Genomic DNA, 19,866 nt, shown 5'->3' with positions numbered 1-19,866 from the left:
GATTAAGTTCAAGACCCTATGCATTGTCCACAAGGCTTTCTGGGGTCTGGGAAAGCATTACCTCCAACTCTCTCTTCCTAGGTATCTCCCATCTCGAGCTCTCTGTTTATCCACCTCCAACTCTCTGAAGGTCAGTCGCTTTTCCAAGCAAAGAGTTGGGGGCAGATCTCTTTCTTCAGCTGGGGCCTCCCTCTGGAAAAGCCTCCTTGCCTTTCTTAAACTTGATCAGAACCATCTCCAGTTCCGCAAGAAACTCAAGACCGCCCTCTTTGCTTCTGCTTTCTCTTTTCCTCTCCCCTGGCTGATGACCCGTCTGATCCACGCACTGGTCACCTGTCCACCCTCTGAGTTGGGTTCCAGGTCCCTGCCTGTTCAGTTGCACCTTGCACTGCCTCATGGCTCCCCAGCACTTGTAGTCTGTACCTGTAACCCTACAGTCCTCTCTCTCTCTGCATTTATGAGCCACCCATTGGCTACACTTCTGATTACCTACACTGAGCCACCCGCTGGCTGTACTTTTAATTCCTGTACCTCTCCATCCTCCCTTTTGCACTTCTCCTCCTCCCCTTCCCAGCGCTTGCACGATCTGAATGACGCAAGGCCTAGCAAGATCGTTGTTTTGTCCTCCCTCTGTTTCCCCCTCCTTATCTTGTCGCGTCTAGAAACACTTGTGTACAGGCGTGTTATAAATGCCATATCATATCAAATCATAGAACGTGAACAAAAGAATTTGTAATTCATATTGTAAAACTGGGTTCTTATGTTTACGAATAAGAGACACAAGAAAGCATGAGAAAACACTATCACAACATTTTCTTTGAGGAGATTAAAGAGTGCAATTATAAATTTACTTCTTCCTGAAAAAGGCACCTCACAATTATATAATGACGAAATAACTTGTCTAACTGTCGAAAAAAAGAAAGAGTTAGCATAGGCTTCAGTTTATTACGCAAAGTGTGTGGGATCTCCCCCTTGGGTAATAGTACATCAGCAGAGGGCCACACATAGGCCACACACTTCTTGTAAGTAAACAAACCTGTTACTGATGATATTCGGATCAGAATTTGAGAACACATAAAACCTTATTAGTGCCTTTGTTTTTCCCTTTTAAATTCTGAGCAGCTTATAAACTCCATGCTGCTGGCAAGACATGGACATCCACACCTGTGGTAGCAGAGCGGAGCAGGGCCAGAGAGCCTGGCGCCCATGTCCAAAATATTAAAGTGGACACGGTATCTTTATGTTTGTGTGTTTGGAAGCTGACTGCTCAACGATTTTGGTTTTTTGCCACTTTTTAATGAAGACATGTTTAAGGACAGCAATAGAAACACACATAAAGAGACATACAGGTGAGTGTTCCGGGTAGGTACAATAGGGAGCAGCGGAAGAATATTTTGTTGATTCCGTTTTTGCACCTATGATATAATGGTTTCAGTATATGGTTGGAAACTCCAATAACCATTTGTGTGCTTCAGTGCTATTCACTATTTTATTAACTTTACACTGTATTTTTTTACCTCACACGTGCACTTCTGGGGAGCCAGTCTAGAAAGAACGTGTGCCGCTGTGCAGCAACTTTTTACAAAGCAACACAAATAGATAGATTGATGACTGGAACCCTGCCCTGGTTCAGCTGAGACTTACTTCTGACCACAGAAAATATAACTGAAAATGAAACCATCTATATATAAATACATATATACACACACATTAGACAGAAGGGAGAGAAAGAGATTAGCACAGAGAGAACCCCCCTCAGCTACATCCACTGTGCAAATCAGTGATACAATTAGGCCATTCGACTTTGCGGGATATTTTTAGAATTGCTAATGGCTGATTGTGCTAAAGACCATGAAGTAGCCCATAACACCAACAGACACAGGCCAGCCGGGTACACAAGGTGGTAGGAATTTTCCAACACCTACAGGAATGTAATTTTTTTCACGGTGCAGCCAGGGAGCAAGCTAGATTGGCAAGACACCAGAAAATAGTGGCCTCTCCAAACGGGTACAGTTGCAGGGCGACCGCCTTCTGGGAATATCAGAAAAATGCACTTTAAACTCTTTTATTTATTTATTTATTTATTTGTGTGTGTTCCTTATTGCACTAAGACAACCTTACACAGTTAAAACAATGAATCAATCAATACAAATAAAACAATTAAATCATCACAATTCACTATAATGCAATAGTCATAAAAACAACATATTTCGACTTTAGAACCTTACACAGTTAAAAGAATGAATCAATCAATACAGCTAAAAAAAATATATCATCACAATTCACCACAATACAATGGTCATAAAAAATAGCATATTTCGAATCCGCCAACTGCATAAACCAACGTCTTAGTTAGGCTTTCATCAACTTAAATGTATCAATCTTGCCTCTTGTAAAAAAAAAAATCTAAAACCGCAATCATGCATAATACTTCCTCTCCACTAGAAATTCTGCCAAAAAAGTAATCAGGGTCCAGGGCTGCTGTATTAAGCATTAATTGAGTTAGTTACAGAGATCTGATGTGGGTCAGGGTCGTTCTGAATAGTACAATATGTTTCCTGTTTAGGTCTACCAATGAATCCTTACATATAAGTTGCATGCTATGTTCGCCTCATTCTGACTTGGTTCGATCTCTCCGGTCGGAAGAAGATTAAGGTGATATCGCAGGAACAGATCTGCTCAGTAAAAATGTGGGAATTTCTTAAGGTCATTTGGGAGTCTCTCTAAAGCCTTATCTAATGGAGACAGACTGTAATATAATGTATATTGCTACATAATTGTCATTGTGATTATCCAGTCGGCCCTCAAAATAGCCTTTTTTACATCATAAGGATGTCTTATGAGGTCCTCTATTGTTATCTCCGCGCTAGAGAGAATCGTTTCAACCCTTCTTTTTATTTTATTAGCTGCCTTATATCTTCCCGACTCTAGGATGACCGCCAAGTCAGTGTACAGGGAATCCTGTACAGGTACTATACATTTTCTGTACAGCGCTACAATTCTTAGCTCTACCATACAGCTTAGTGAAGTCACCCCTAGCTCACTTCGCAGAGAAACTATAGGGACACACAGTGGTAATCTTAGAGCACGTTTCCATATCCTATATTCAATTTTACTGAAGGGGAGGGAACATAATTTATCATTGATCTCTATACCATACAAGAGGCTAGGGATCTCAATCATGTTATAATAGCATAAAAGGGGAAGCAAGGAAAATGTGCAGTATTTGGATTTTATTTTTCTCATCTGTGCACTAACTTGCATAATCTTCGCTAGTATATTGTCCAACTGCTCTTGTGAGTTATCAGGGTGGAGCCCAAATAGGTCAAAGATGGCGCTATCTCTTGATCCCACCATGTACCATCTGAATCCCATTTTCTTTTTACTATTATGTGTAAATCTAAAAATCATAGTTTATCGTTTGTAAATACAAAGATCATTCACCTGTGCATATTCTATGATGGTATGTAGCTGTTTCTGCAGGCCAATTTGAGTACGATCCATCAGCACAACATCATCAGCATAGGCTAAATATGGTATTGTCAGATTTAGTATTCTTGGCGGAGCAAACAGAAGACTTACCAAAAATGAACCAAGATCAAACAAATATAAATTCAACAGGAAAGCTGCTAACGAGGCCTCTATTGGCAAAAAAGGCCTTTGTGCTGTTCCCTATCCCATTAAGCCTGATTCTTATGGTGGTCTGATTGTGCAGGTTGATCCTTGTTGAGAGCAGCTGGTCCGGTATTCCCCATTCTTTTAACTTACTCCACAACAGATTACGATTAACGCAATCAAATGCTTGCGTGAAGTCTGCTGCGGCAAAGTATAGGGGGAGACTACATGGGATAAGTGCTTCATCTCTCCGCCAGCTCACTTCTGCCCCATTCAGAGCAGTACCCATCCCGCAGCGAAAGCCTGTTTGAAATTTCTGTAAGAGCCCAGAGTCGGCAGCCCATTGCTTCAACTCTTTTAATACTAGTCCCGAGAATATTTTGCAGTCACCATCAATCAATGAAATTGGACAGTAGTTAGCTGGATTAAGTCTGTCGCCCCTCTTATAGGTTGGAATGACAATGGCAGACAGCCAAGAAGATAGCATCATCTTAGTTAGTAGCACTGATTCAAACAGACTGAACAAAACATTTTTCCACATCTCCAGGGCCAGTTTGAAGAGAGCATTTGATAGACCATTTGGTCCTGGAGCTCTGGATTTTGATGCTTTTTTAATCGATACCTCAATATCTTCTACTTTCATCGCTAGGTTCCAGGTCACACTACACTTAGTACTCTGTATATTGGTCACTGGGGATCAATATACTTTCTCAAAGGCAGTGGCGCCTCCAGAAATTTTTCATAGGGGTGGCCTGATGAGGCCACAGGAAATCTTGGGGTGGCACACAGGGTGCCAAACAGGGGCGGATCCAGCCTCAACAATTTAGCGGGGCTGGATGGCAGTTTTGAAAACTGTTAGTGAGCCCGGACATTAAACCTATTGGGCTACTGAACCACCCTCGTCCTAACATCCGCTTTGCAAGCCCAGTAGGCTGAGTAGATATCACGACTTCCTTTGGCCCATTAGATTCATCTTTCACCCCAACTCACCAGAGGCGTAGCCGTTATTCTGTAACAAGTGGGGCCTGGAGCTAATGTAGTAGGGCCCACATTAAGAAGAGCCTGCAGAAGGAAGGGCACTTGTTCTGCCCCCAGCCAAATACATAGGAGTGACAGAGTAGTGAGGGAGGGCGAACTAATCAAAGGGGGTTTGTCCCCTTGAGAAAAGGTTTTAAATAATGTGTTAAAATATAGTGCATTTTACAGTACACTTTGTGATAAATTAGGTAAAAACCACCCAGTTTACAATCGATTTTGTAGGGTAAGACATGAAAAGTATGTTAGATTCCAAGCCACCAACAATGCACCGGAGCATTTTCAAACACATTTTCATAATGCCTTTGTCCGCTATATGCCAGTACTCTGCAAGTGTAAAAAAGCATTTTCATATTGATTGTGCTCACACATGTCCTTTCTGGTGCACCTATATATGCCAATATTTCCATATATGACAATAATCATGTTTGCTTTGTCCATAATGCCAGTAACGATACTATAACAAAGCATGTTTATGCTAGCTCTCCCAATACGCGCCAGAATCCCCATGTAAGAACATACTCCTGTTGGCTTTGCCTTAATGCCAGTGAAAAAAGAGCCATGCCACATTAAGAAAATATATCCTTGCTGGCTACAAAAATCCCCCACTCCACATATAATAACACTCATCATGTTGTATTTGCTCCCTAACGGCAATAAAAAATGTCATGCCACAGTAAAAAAACATATAGCCTTGCAGGCAGCACGAATGCCCCCACCCCAATGTTAGAATACGTATGTTGCTTTTGGCCTTAACACCAGTAATACACTGCAATGCCACATAAAGAAATCATGCTCTTGCTGGCAAGCCGGTAAAATAGCTCACCGGGCTGAGCGCATGCTTTTGTAATCCTAGTGTGATTTGCAGGTTCAAATCCAGACAAGGCCAACTCTGTCTTTCATACTTCAATGTGATCTCTGTGATCTCTACCCTCCTATATGGACCTCATACTATTATGTTGCTTTTGCAACTTGTTACCTCTCTTACTCTGTACTGTACTGTTTTCCCTGCTCACCAAGTTGTACCACCGCCGTGATACGTATGGGTTTGCGCAATGTCAATAAATGCAATAATTAAATAAAGCTCATTAAATGAGTGCAAACTTTGGCTGGGTGATATATTTGATGTAAATATGTTCTCTGAAAATCGCTTTGGTGAAAGCGCTATATAAATAGCATATCATCACACAAATCCCCCCATATAAGAACATTTATGTTGCACACATCATGTTATATTCCCCCATGTAACAATATGTATGTTGCCTTTGACCTTAAACACCAGTAAAATAATAAAGACCCAAGTCAAGATAAGGAAGCATGCGCTCCCAATGTAAGAACACTCATGTTGCCTTTGACCTTAATGAGAGTACAACATTCCATGCCACAGTAAGACCCTGCCAGGCCAGCCCCACTGTAGTATTCTCCCCCACCTATCCCCACTCCAACCCCACCATCACATACAAACACTCAAGTAGGCTTTCCATTGCCCAAAAATGGCAGTAAAACATGCCATGCACTTAGAGTGTGAGTCTCCCGACTAGACCCGTCTGCAAAAGGTGCACCTGCAGCTTTTGTCATTTATGGCACTATTTATTTAGTGGCTATTACTTCAACTCACTGCTTAGGGAAATTGGGGGGCACTTCTTTCCTCTGAGCCTCATCTGAAATGACTTCTACTCTGGGTTTGTTCGTAAGTAAATGCCCTTTCATATATCACTGAAGTGTATTCTCCCTACTTTCAGTCTGTAAAACTGCCCTGATGGGCTGCCTCATATGTTGTACCTAGGGAGGGCCATCTATTTACACAGGGTTGCTCCTTTTCGCTCTGTTGGCACACTGTTAGTAGCTTTTGTTCCAGGGAAATGGAGCTGGAAACATGCAACTACTATCAAAGGCAGATGGGCAAAGCAAATGATTGTGTTGGACTAAGGACACCAGAAAGTTCTACTACTTAATGTGATCCAATTTCATTACTCGGGTGGCATTGCAGCTTTATGGGCAGAAAGGAGGTGTGTATCAGTGCCCAAAATCTGCAGGACCACAATGTAAGCATGTGTCCCTTAACATTCATTAAGCATTACACATTTCATGTTGTAGACTTTGTTGGACTTCATTTTAGCTCAGAAAGCATTGCTCATTAAGGATCTGGTCTTCAGCAAATGTGTTGCAGCATTTCCAGTGTGTGTGTTTAATGGTGCTTGCTATAGCCTCATATATCTACAACTGGGGCAAGGAAGGTGCTATAGTGTCCACAGGGGATTCGCGTTACTCCAAATCCTACTCTTTCTTGTCACTCTCAATCCTCCTGCTACCCTGCCAAGTAATGCTGCCAGCCTGTGCACATGCTTAGGAGCTTTCTAGCCAAAGAGAGCATTCTGGGAGTGGGAGGAGTGCTATTTGGAGTCTGCATTTGAATTAAACTAAAGTATTATTTGAAAGCTATTTGCTTACATAAGGTGACTCGAGAGGTGAAAGTGCCGCAAGTTGTAAGGACTATGTCAAGGAAGGGAAGGACTTGGTGTATTGAAGCATATTGGCAAGTAATATGGACACTGTCATCCTCTGAAGCATTAGAGAGGGGTGCTCGTTTCTATTTTAATGCAGCATTCTGAAGGGCACACAAGAATGAGGGGAGTCACATCTGTTAGTGGGAAAGTTGATAGTTATTTAATTTAAATGTTTCTAGAAGTCCTATATAGAGGGACCAAATCTAGCTGTGCACAACAGGCCTAGGAGCTCATTTGTTCCGGGTGGTGACAGAACGGTCGGGATTGCGTAAGGAAGTGTAAGTATAAAGAAATTGCATGTGTGAGGAGAGCAGAATTGTGTAGGGAGATCAGGGCAGTGCAGTGCTGGCCTCGGTCAAGGGTGGGGTGAAGGTGGGCAGCAATCATGTGTCTTGTGTGGAGAGTAGGGCAGTGAAATGCCTCCCACCTGTCGAATGGGCAGGTAGAAGGGCAAAGGTATTTGGGGGTAGAAAGTAAAGGTCACCGAACATGGGCCTCTAGTCCAGGGGACGGCTGTGACAGGAGGGGCCCTGTTTTTGGATAGGCAGCAATGATGGCAGCACTGCTCTTTGCCGATTGGCAAATGACAACGTGGCAGGGTTCGCATACGACATGGTCTGGCCACGTAGGCCAGATACAATTTAAAGAGCTGCTCTTTCAATTGGCAGGCACCGCAGCAACACGTTTTTGACACAGGGTGTACTCTTCACGATGGGTACAAGGAGAATGGCCTCACTGAAAGAGACACCGATTATCCTGCTAAGGTGGCCAGCATGCATCTCGCAGCCAGCAGGTACTCTCTTCTTCCAGGGGCGTCTCACCTCCACAATTGTTCTATTTAATAATAATGGGCTTGTTACATTTTAACGCCTCCTCCCTCCCCCATAATCAGTTTTGTCAGGAGAAAATAAAGCGGTGTGGAGAGCGCCGGCTTGAGGTCAAGCGAGCAGGCCTGTTCATGGCAAATAGGCAGCTGCAGAAGGGGGGGGACTTTAGCCCTCCCACGCCCATGCCTGGCACCACCCCTGGTGCCACATACCTCAACTCTGAAGTGCTTGCCTGGGACAACCACTCGATCCCTCAGCGCCGCAGCCCAGGTCTCCTTTTCAGTGCCTGGAAGTGAACAAAGCCTGCAAGTGCAAGCCAAAACAGAAATGCGTGCACTCAGGCTGTGTTTATTGTGCGATCAATGGGGGTAGGGCCACCATCATACGTGGCTTGATCCAGTCCATCGCAGGTGGTGAGCTGCGGCAACAAACAAAAAAATGTGTTCACACTGAACTGCACATGTGATTATTGTCCATGCACAGTTCAGAGGGGAAGAAAAAAAAGTGTATTTTTTTGCTTTTTCATGGGGTGGCCGATGGGGGGGCCAGCATTTTTATAAGGGTGGCCATGGCCCCCCCTGGCCACCCCTTGGAGGCGCCCCTGCTCAAAGGGTCTGATCCATTATTTCTCATTGACACGGTTAGACTGCAGGGAACTCTGTGTTTTCCCCATCCCAGAAGTTCCTAGTGACTTTCTTGGTGATTTCTTCCAGCATTTGCCAACCCTCCTTCTGGAATCTGTATCCTTCATAGCATCTCAACCATTTTTTGAAACGTTGTTTACAGAGTTTAATACTGGCCAGAAGTAAGCGCTCTCCTAATGATCTTCCTTTTAGATACCGGATTTCTTTTTTCAGCTGTTTCTTTTTTTCTTGTATCAACGAATCAAAAGAATGTGATCTACCCGAAGTTTTCGGGATGATTCTGTTTGTCATCCATTTACATCTATCTACAAAAGAATCAAAATTACCTGGAGTCAGGTAGGCATTTCTATCGCACTCTGGAAGTGCTTCAAGTGGCAGGGAAACTCGCTCATTGAACTTACTCAGATTACCTACATGCTTAAAAAGTCTATTTCCTGCAGGATTCACCTTTAGTCCTCTTATACCGCTCTCAACAGCTGGCTGGAGGGGTTCCATGTGTTAAAATCGAGGCAAAAATGTCAGTTTACACAAAAAATGTGGTTTTGCCACCACAATCCATGGATACCCCCGCATCCCCCAGACCCATTATACCATTTAAGGGGAGCGGGACGCACCCCCGCAACCCCACTTCCTTAAATGGTATAATGGGGTACACCTTTACCAGGTCAAACCACAGCATTTTTGCCATGATTTTTTGTAAAGGCGACATTTTTGCCGTGATTTTATTACTGCATACCGCTGGAAGTATGCCCCAAGTGTTACTACCAGCTTCCTGTGATCACGCTCTTCACAATCCAACACGTTCAACTCCTCACAAAGATTAAATAATGAGGGTGTCATAGCAATATAGTCAAAATTTGCCGTGGACCGTTCGACATGCCATGTTGCTCTCGCTGGAGTATCGCCTACGATCGCCCCATTAAGCTATTTAAGATCCCAGCAAGCAAACCATTCTCCATTTGCTACCCAATCAGAGTGCTTCCCCATAACTTTGTAATACTGTTCCCCATTGTCTGACTCTGCCCTACAATCTGCATTAAAATCACTGGCCAATATAATTTGCATCCCTCATGCACACAAAGAAAAATTTCACATATTGGCCCACATTTATCCCGAAAAGCCATCAGAGTCCACTTGAAGCGAATTACAATATACATTTACTAGTAAGATTGGGTGTTGCTGACAAAGATTTTTAACTACAGCCTTTATAGCTGGTACCCCGTAGCATTGGTCACTGATAACCTCAAAGTCTAACAATTCCGAATTATTTACAAGAATAACTAGCCCACCTGAAGGTCCTAGGACCTTTCGTGGCTATTTGCCGAAACACTCTATAGCCGTCTACAATTATCGGCTCGCATAGCCAAGTCTCCTGTAAAAATAAAATGTTATGACATTTAAAAATGGCTCTTCTATGCTCGGAGCCCAAGAAACTATGAAAGCCACTAGTGTTCCATCTCATGAACTGTGTCTTATGCGCGTGGGTAGATAATGTAAGAGATAAGGTACAGCTCCCGTTCCGGGCGTATCATTTGTTTCTGGTATGTAGCTTAAGGGACGCCCCATGCTTCTTTGCGCCTTGCTTACGCAAACAGAGGATCAGGGGCGTTGCTAGGGGGGGGCTAAGGGGGCTATAGCCCCTGATCTTTTGGTTGTAGCCCCGGATAGAATCTCAGGAGCTACAGCCAAAAGACTAGCTAGCCCCCAGTCCCAACAGTTCCAACATCAGCATAGCCCCGGGTCTTTTCCAGACCTAGCAACTCCACTGCAGAGGATAGATTGCTATTGCATACAGTTCATTTGAATCCTAGGTCAAACAGAACATCCACAGGCGTGCACAACAATGAAGTAATTGCTGGCGAAGACAATTTCATTAGAGCCCAGTTTGTGCTACTCTGACATTTGGTAAGTTCTACTTGAATTAGATCAGCATTGTCCATTGCAGACAGCCAGGGAATTTGTTTCCACGTGTCCAGTAGATAGGATCGGTTCAGGAAAGGACTGTCCTATCTCGGATATAGTTCTTCTACTTTTCTCAGGTTGTTCAAAGCAGCAAAGGAGTTGGGATGAAAATAAGGGCAGGAGTTTGGATTGTTAGCCAGTCTGTTTCTCCTCGTAGATTGTGGTTGCTGCATTGTTGAGTGGGCCGTTTATATGAAACTCTTTTGCATTCCAACACTTTGATCAAGCTAGTGAACCTCTTTGGTCTCGAATGATGGAAGGGAGCAGTGTTGCACTGTTGTTAGCAAGTTATAGATGTTTAATTTACCTTTTCAATGTGATGCAAACACACATTTCCTAAAAATGTTAACTGCTGCTACAAATTCGTATAGCAGTTGCCAAGATGAAAACGCAAAGTTGCATTACGAATCGCACTTTATAGACTTATATTCATTTCGGGAATATATTGAGAAAGGTTCTCACATGGTATTGCTGTAATGTTTTAGCTTGTCTATGTACTTGATGGGAAATAATGTTTAGGAATTGTCTTTTGTCTGTTTTTTTGGATTATTCGTATGTGTTGTATTAATGTTGAATACTTATGATGTTATGAGTTTATATAATTTGTGTACGTTTTAAATGTCTAAACCAAATCACAATAAAGAAAGAAAATGCAAATGTAAGTTCTTTACAACAAAAAAGGGATGCAAGCCTTTTCAAATTATACAAACTAACAGCTTAGAAGCTAATGCCTGAGACTCAAGTGAAATGGTACTATGACATAGCCCCATGGGTGGGCTAAACAAGAGTCGGGTTGTCCTCTATTTTGGGGGGGGCTGGGTGGATGAGGACTTATATGTGTGATAGAAAAATAAATTCCACAAGAACAGCTACCCTTCCTCACACGCTCAGGCGTAGACTATCCACTACTTCTAGGGTTTGCGAGCTGTCATATTTAAATTAGAGAGAGGAGCATGAGCTTAAAAAAATATACATATTTTAATCTTTACATATAGAAATTTATAAATGTACTAAAACACATAAAAAACATGAAAATAAAGCAGTTTTGTTCAACAAAAAACGTTCCTGCCTCGATGGATCAAATCGATTTCTAAGGATAGGAGTGACGTTAGTAATACAGAAGTGAGAGATGTGATTGAAGGTATCGATGTCTAAGGATAGGAGTGAGGGTAGTAATACAGAAATGAAAGATGTGATTGAAGGTATTGATGTCTAAGGATAGGAGTGAGGTTAGTAATACAGAAGTGAGAGATGTGATTGAAGGTATTGATGTCTAAGGATAGGAGTGAGGTTAGTAATACAGAAGTGAGAGATGTGATTGAAGGTATCGATGTCTAAGGATAGGAGTGAGGTTAGTAATACAGAAGTGAGAGATGTGATTGAAGGTATAGATTGTCTCTCTTAGTTATTCTTCAAACAAATGTGTCGACACTCAACATGTGTTTCTAGATCCAATTCAAATAGAACACGTAAATGTTTGAATCTGAGTGCCGTCTTCCATTGGATCTGTCTTCAGGACACTTCTTATTCATACAATGTGGGTTGCATTTGACGTGTTGTTAGACATGACTTTTACTTTCCATGACACTCTTAAATTTCTTTTTCAGCGTTTGGGGAGATACATTATTCGTTTGTTGCAATTGTCCAAAAATTGGATCTAGAAACACATGTTGAGTGTCGACACATTTGTTTCAAATGAGCGTGTGAGGAAGGGTAGCTGTTCATAGCCCCATGGGTGGCACCGCGATGTTTGATGTTGCAGTGGATTAGCTGGCATTCCAGAGATGCACAGGAATGGCATACTATGCTATCCCAGACCTAAGGCAGAACAACGTTGGTGATGAAAGCAATGTTAAAGGGCATGTCTTTCCTTGGACCTAACGAATTGCTCGTTGCTACTATCCTGCAGGTCAGAGCAAGGGTCATTTAAGGTTAAGCTAACATTCAAGCATGGATAGTCACGTGCAGGCTCAGACTGACCTATAGGGGAATAGGCCCATGTCCGAACCAAAAACTCAAAATGCTGGTGTGGGCCAGTTTTATGGGGTAAAGTGGGCCACTTTTTTGGCCAATGTGGGCCAGTTTGATGAGTTACTTCACTATGTGGCTAATAGTTTTGACCAGTGCTGCCGAATAACTATGCTTTAAAATGCACAATTTGTATCATATTTGATCAATAAACTTCCCCATGGGTACTATTCAAACAGTGTCACAAAAGGAATGAATAGCCATTTACAAAGGTGGGACACCTTTTCATTGGTGCCTGAGACAATGTTATGGCCCAGTTCGACCCTGGTCACGTGGGTGCAGAGAAGGCAGAGACAGGGTCATGGGGGGCGCAGTGGGTGCAGGCGGCAAAGCCAAGTGGAGAGACAAGACACAGTCATCATTTTCAAAGGCATTTGGCCGCAATTATTTACAAAATCCAACAGAAGAGAACGTTATTCAACATACCCAAGCCTATCCCAATGTATGCATGGGGGAGTGGCTCTGCCCATCTCCCTCGTGCACAAAGAACTGTCCTTGGGAATGAGGTGGCCCCCTGTGAACTAACCAACTCCAATTGCCGTTCTTACCACATTTGTGTGACTACCGGTTAAACTCTGTTCCGTGAGCACCAGCCATCGCTGCTTCACCGTAAAGCCCCAAGCCGTGAACCCCAACGAGGAGGAAAATTTCTCTACCACTATCCCAAAATGCTTGGGACCAGTATAAATTCAAAGCAATGTGTTAAACCTACCGCTTACACCCTGGCCCTATCCACACCTGTCATATCTCAAAATTAATGGCTGATGGGCGGGAAAACAGAGACCCAGGCTGCGCGTCTCCTCATAACTGGGTCATGGGTGTGCTGGACAAAGAGGGGGGGACACTGCGTCCTCCCCCTCTTATAGGTGCATGCCCGAGACCCTGGATGACTGAGGGCTTCCAGCTCCGAGTGACAGCACATAATGATGACCCACCCCGCTGCTCGGCGTCAGTCAGATCCTCCCCCTCATGCTCTCTCCGGCCGATAACTATGGCTCCCAATATTGCCGCCCTGCATGCCGTCGTGACTTGCTGGTAGGGGCAAGGCAGTTTCTGTGCATACTTTGGGTAACATGGGGTAAAACATGAGAACTATCATGTAGTGAAGGAAATCTGTGTGTTACGTCACCTACTATACATATGCGGCTTAAAGATTGCAATCCTGGTGGCGTGGCATATTTTGGTAATGCTTTGGTGTCACGGAATCGAGTCGAGCTGAGTGGCGTAACGGTGTCAGTGGCTACGGAAGGCTTTGGAAATCCAGTGGCAGGTACCACTATACTACCAGCACTTCTTTTATGTTTATGTCACTACAAGAATGTATAATGTTCTACGTGCTGTGAGGCGGTTTCAGAGAGCGGGGGAGCAACTATAGTGGGGGTACTTGTGGGCGGACATAAAGCGGTGTGCAAAAGCCCATGCAACTGTCTATCAGTTTAGGGGACCCGAAACATATCTCCAGAAACTCCCCGAATCGCAGGAGATCCGGCGAAAGGTGGGGTTGTAGGGGAAAGATCCGTGAGGAAACCAATATTGAACCTCGCACAACACTCCTGTGTCCCAGCTGGCGGGACATGATCCAGTTTTGAGTTTCCTACATTGGGGATCTGGTATGTGATTGTTGTAACCAATGTCAAATACATGGCTCCACATGCGAGCATCAAACACTTACAACAAAACGAATGTTTCATGGCTGGAGGTGGAACAATCAACAAGCACACTGAACTGGCAAACGATGTTCCCTATCAGAACAGCTCCCACAGCTTTGGGTGGAAAGAGAGAGAGAGGGGAGCATAACCCTGGTCCTTCTGCAGGATACCTGTCCTGGATCCCGGCCCAGTGCTGAGACACAGAAGCCATGCCACGGAGCCTTTCCTTGCTTTCCTTTCCCTGGTCCAGAGTATATACTCATTATAAAGCTTGAATGCTGCCTCCTGCCGGCCACGGGCCTTCCCTGTAGCGACTAATGTGGCCACCGTGCCAAGGCTAGAGGGCCCGCCTGGCACGGCCACCTATTAACCGCCACAGAGAAATGGGGCAGCCGGGCGGCCATGTTGTGGAGAGCGGACTTCACACATTCCACATGCACTCTATCAACGCACTCTTGCTTAAATGAAGGCACTCTTTTAATGTAGGCCCAATCACGCTTAAATGAAGGCACTCTTTTAATGTAGGCCCAATCACGCTTAAATGAAGGCACTCTTGAATGCGGCCGACGGGATGTGTCAGAATATAATTAGCCAGGCTCTCCCGTCGGGCTTTGTGACAGGAATTCATTATGCCTGAATGTGGGGGATTCCGCGGTGATTCCCGCGCTCGCCCTCTCCATCTGCAGGCATCCACTCCGCGAGACAGTTCCTGTGAATTAACACTGCCGGCGAGGCTGGCTCCCGGAAGGCAGGTCCGTCCAGACCCCCTGAGCTGTGGCGCTGCTATGCTGCTCCGTGTGCAGCGCCCCTTGCATGACACGGACAGTGATCACACGCGTGTGCATGCAGCACCGAGCACGCTTCAGAGGTATTCGAAACAAGCGCACGCAGCGCGTAGGCTTTTAATACCCATTGCTGGATTAATCACGTAAAATGCATCGTAGACTGCTAGGCTGCAATGATTATTTTAGGTCTTTGAAGAATAAAATAGCTTTTATATTCATATTCAGTTTAACCACAGTATGTTGCGTGCGTGGAAACGTGTTTGTGAAAAGACAAAAAGGGGGCGCAGGGAAACGGTGACGTGTGAGCGCTGCTGGAAATCCTAGTACACATGTATTACATCACGTGGCAGAACCATGGGGTCAGCGAAAACCATGCACTTCCCAAGAGAACATGCCGCCCTCCCCCCCCCCATAAATAGATCAGGAGAAAACACATGATATCACTACGCGTGAAAGACCCCCATCCATGGAGTTCCTCGCAGGGTGTACCAGCCCTCGCCGGGCCGTGGGTCAGCACGGCGGCGAGGCAGGATCAATTGAATGCGCTGTGCACACACAAAAACACCCCCAGTGAAATCTAAGCACGATACGCGAATCCATCACTCACACCGCTGGCCACCTCACGACACATCCGGTGACCTGCGAGGGATCATTAGTGTGGGCTCCGGCCACAAGCGACAGCCGACAGAGCGCCCCCGCAGAGCCCCACCTGTCAGTGTCACCCCGACATGGACACCCCTGCACTGTTCCTGACAACCCGGGGATTCCGGCCATAAAAACCCGCGGATTGTCTGAGCCGTGATTACCTCCACTGGCTGAAATCCAGTCATGTGTGCGCGTGTGTGTGTGTTTGTGTACACAGACACAGCTTTGTACAGATCATTTAAGCTCTCGGATCGGCACACGCCGGGAACCTCTCCTGGGACCGTTCATCTAAAACCTATATACGGTTCTGGGCTTTTTAGAAGTGGTATTGGCCCACTGCACGGAAGATATTAAAGGGTCAATGTAGTTGCAGCCAAGCAGTTGTGTATGGGAGTGTTTAGGTTGTTTTTCTATACGTGCATTCTCGTGCGTATGGTCTCTGTGTGTAGAATTGGGTATATACATTATTTGCTAAGATATGCAACTACGTGTATTGGCTGATGTGTGTATGTGTGTGTGTGTGTGTGTGTGTGTGCGTGCGTGCGTGCGTGCGTGCAGTGTGGGTACAACTGTGCATCAATTTTGTTCTCTGGGCATACCCGCTTCTACTTTCGTGTGCCTGCTGTGTGTGCATGTGTGTGTGTGAGAGAGAGAGAGAGAGAGAGAGAGCGAGATCTCCCTGTGTACTATTCCCTACACAACACACATGTTCTTGCTCATTACATGATAAAAGCTGTACCTAAAAAGTCCCAGAATGTCAGCCTTCTGACTCCCCAATAATTCGTTCTATGAGAGCAAGCAGCATCCCTCCACAGCACAGGCCCGGGTACGACTTCAACCTATAGAAGGAGGCACTTCCACATTCACCAAATTACAGATATGCCCACAAGCTGTTTACTCCGCGGAACGTTCCATACGTGCCCAAGACGGCGCCGTGCACGGTCCTGGCGATAGCAGGGGCGTGTGCCCGCAAACACACACGCACGCACGCACGCCCGAGATATCAAACCATCGAGAGAATGCAGGGAAGAGCGTCACCGCTCAGTCTATCGCCGGCTTCGCGGAATCTCACACTGCAGACACCTGCTCTGAGTCGTGGCCGCCTCTGCCCCCGCGCACAGCACCACACAGCGCGCGCACAGGTGCTGCATGCTATATCAGAATGCACGCAACCGAAGCACAGCACACTGCCATGGCATCTCGCAAGGCGCGATGGAGCCCTCCTGTCAGTCAGGTACATCCCTGACAGCGTTTCTTCCATGCGCCCAAGAATGCGCCCAAGAATGCGCCGAAACATTGCTTCTTCATAAGCAGGGCGCCTGTCCCGACACACCACAATATAGCCCAGGGCTCGCCTCGGTGCAATTGACGAGGAGTATAACGCCAGGGAACGCGACGATGCGTGGCATGGAAATACAGAAAACGAGCACATCGTGCATGCAGGCGTTTAGCGTAAACTAAAGATGCGCCTACCTTTCATCCAGTCCACCACTTGCTTGGGCGTCCACTTGCTAATCGGTTCCATTGCAAGAGCCATCATCAGACCGCTGTTTCATTCACCCCAAAATCATAAAAAAACAAAAAACAGGAGACCGTGAAACGCCTCAGAGCATGGCTGGACCGGCAGCTGTGCGGATCTCACCGTGCAGTCCACAGCCGAGCGCCGGCGCTGGCCCCCCCATCCACCCCTCCAGCTTTCTCCTGCACTGGTCCAGTAATGTATACAATTACACTGCTTGATCAACTCTGGCACCTCCCCCACTGCACACAGCCTCCAACACGCTGGAGCCCACCGACACTGACTCGGCAAATGCTGCAGTGTGTGTGTGTGTGTGTGCCTACCCGTACCCACGAGCAGCCTTCTGCCAGCGATGGGCTGCTCACATTGGTCTCGGCGTGGAATGGGGGGAGGGGGGAGTGCTCCGACCCAGGGAGGCACCCACACACCTAGCGAGGCTGCCCGCCACCGCCAGGCACTTGCGGCCCTCCCCTCGCATTGCCCAAATAGGGGGGCGGGGGGGAGGAGGGGGTCAGCACGAGAAAGGTAAGGGAAAGGTGGGCATGGCGAGGCTCCAGGAGTGGCCACCTAGGGATGGCGGGGGCAGGAGCCTCACAAGAAGGAGGCTGCAGGATGAGACGCCTTCCCCCTTCCTGCATCTGCAGGTGAGGTTTGCGTGTCCAGCATCAGTGGACGCTTCCGCTGTGCGGTTTAGGCAGACTGCCTTGCTATGCATGAAATGCCCAGGTGCGTCTGATGGCCTGACCCCGCACTGACCTGGCGGATACGGGTAAAGGGTGTCCCCTCCCGCACCCGCCGTGGTTCTGTGCAGGAGGGATGCGGGTACATATGGCCGCCCCCTCCAGAAACGAGTATTGCACATGTGATATTCAAGTGGAGTTCTTTTTTAGGGGTGGAGATTTGCTTTCAAAGGGTTGTGATTTGATAAGTGTGTGTGGGGGTATGCTCTCAACTTTCTTGCACTGCATCAGAGCCTTCCTAGCTCTGTACCCCCAGATTCACCCCCCTTGCCTCTGACAGGTGTGCTCGTTTCAGTGGAGGGATGCGGCGCACACGCATGTGGCCTGAGTGGGCGCCCTGCGAGGGCGGCAGCCCCCTCTTAGTTTAAAAACTGTCTTGTTATGGCGCTCGCACGACCGCCCACGATAAACATGCACGTTCCATCACCTGCAAGCACGTGACTTTACTATAGCATTCTCTCTACCGTCTAGAAGATTGCTTTATTCTATGGAGGGGTGCAGGATTAACTTGCTCTCTATAAAGGCACCCAGGAAGCAAGCAAGCACTTCTGAGCGGCCATCACTGTGCTGTGCTATGTGTGGGGTGAGGAGCAGGTAAGTGCACAGCTGGGGGCGTTAGTTGTGTTCAAGTGAAGTTAGCCTAGTACCAGCCGGGCCCCTTATCTGTGCTCTTCTTTATAAATAATGTATAGAACGGGTTCGTTCTATGGTCACAACAGTGACCCCGATTACAGGAGAGCCCCCTCTATGTTTACTACTCCTTTCACAATCTCCTCCTCCTCCTCCACCCGCATTTCTCTTTCTCTGCGACTTTCTTCTTTTTTCTCTATACTTTGGCCACACCTTGTGTACCTTTTTAAAATTTCTTTTCTTTTCCTTTCAGTGCTCTACCACCTACCTGTTTTATTTTTTCTCCCTCATCCATTCATGTCCTCCCCTCTTTTACTGACAGTTCTTTAACATTAGATGCCATTCTCTTTTACCCCGAGTTCCCATCTCAAGCACTGCATCACGGTGCATTGTCCAGGGTGTTGCACAAATGATGTCCAAGTGCAATGAATATTTACAGACGCAGATCTGATTGCGACGGGCTGTGGTGGAAATGTGGTGTGTGTGGTACGCCCCACACACTGTTACAGCATGCTGCAGCAGCAGCCCACCTCCCCACCCCAGTAGCCACGCCGACAGCTTCATCTTCCTTGCCGCACGCCAGCTGACATCCCACTTCCAAATGATAGGTTTCCCCTAAATACAGGGGGCCACGCTAAATGTGTTTAGCCAGTTCGGTGGGTCAAAGGCTCGTTGTAGGGATGGGCAAAGCAGTGACCCGGCGGTAACCTTCATAAGTAACTTACTGAAGTTATGCTGGGCAGTGGCAGGGAATGGGGCAGGTATGCAATTGAGTCATGTTAATGGTTGACTTGTGGCATGGCGCCTAGCGAGGTAAGTGCATTCTTTGTGCAGGAAGTTACCTTTTGCTCTATCTGCTGAAGCGGCCTTCTCCCAGCGAGCGGCTGATCACACTTGCCCTTGGTCTGGAGTTACAGTGAGGAGTGGGCAGTCCTGGCTCCTGGACTGGCAGACTTACTTTGTGGCCTTCTCACCCCCAGTCAGTTTAGGGGATCTCCCTTGTCGGGGCTATCATGTGGAGTAGGCTGAACACGTCTGTGGCTTCCTTCATACACATTGCAAGGCGACAAATTGAAGACACTGTCGGACAATTCACATGATCAGAGGCGTTGCTGGGGGGGGGGCTTAGGGAGCTATAGCCCCGGGTCTTTTGGTTGTAGCCCCAGGTAGAATCTCAGGGACTACAACCAAAAGGCTATAGCTAGCCCCGAATACCGTCAGTCCCAACATTAGCTCAGCCCCTGATCTTTTCCAGGCCTACCCTGGCTAAATTAGAAAAT

General features: G+C 46.3%; 1 protein-coding gene across 1 annotated transcript in view; it reads right to left on the bottom strand.

Moving 5' to 3' along the window:
- The window catches only part of LOC138481058 (connector enhancer of kinase suppressor of ras 2-like), a 2,957,912-nt gene extending 2,940,154 nt beyond the window's left edge, over window positions 1-17,758 (bottom strand). The window contains exon 1 of the mRNA XM_069612924.1: window positions 17,171-17,758. Coding sequence (XP_069469025.1) covers window positions 17,171-17,237 — 67 coding nt within the window. The 5' untranslated portion in view covers window positions 17,238-17,758. The remainder of the gene's footprint in view (window positions 1-17,170) is intronic.
- Between the last annotated feature and the right edge of the window lie 2,108 nt (window positions 17,759-19,866).

The sequence above is a fragment of the Ambystoma mexicanum genome, chromosome 5p (genome assembly GCF_040938575.1).
Source record: "Ambystoma mexicanum isolate Mex_15411 chromosome 5p, UKY_AmexF1_1, whole genome shotgun sequence".
In the NCBI taxonomy this organism is placed as follows: Eukaryota; Metazoa; Chordata; class Amphibia; order Caudata; family Ambystomatidae; genus Ambystoma; species Ambystoma mexicanum.
Note: the sequence above shows the minus strand (reverse complement) of the source record. Positions and strands in the feature narration are given on the sequence as shown.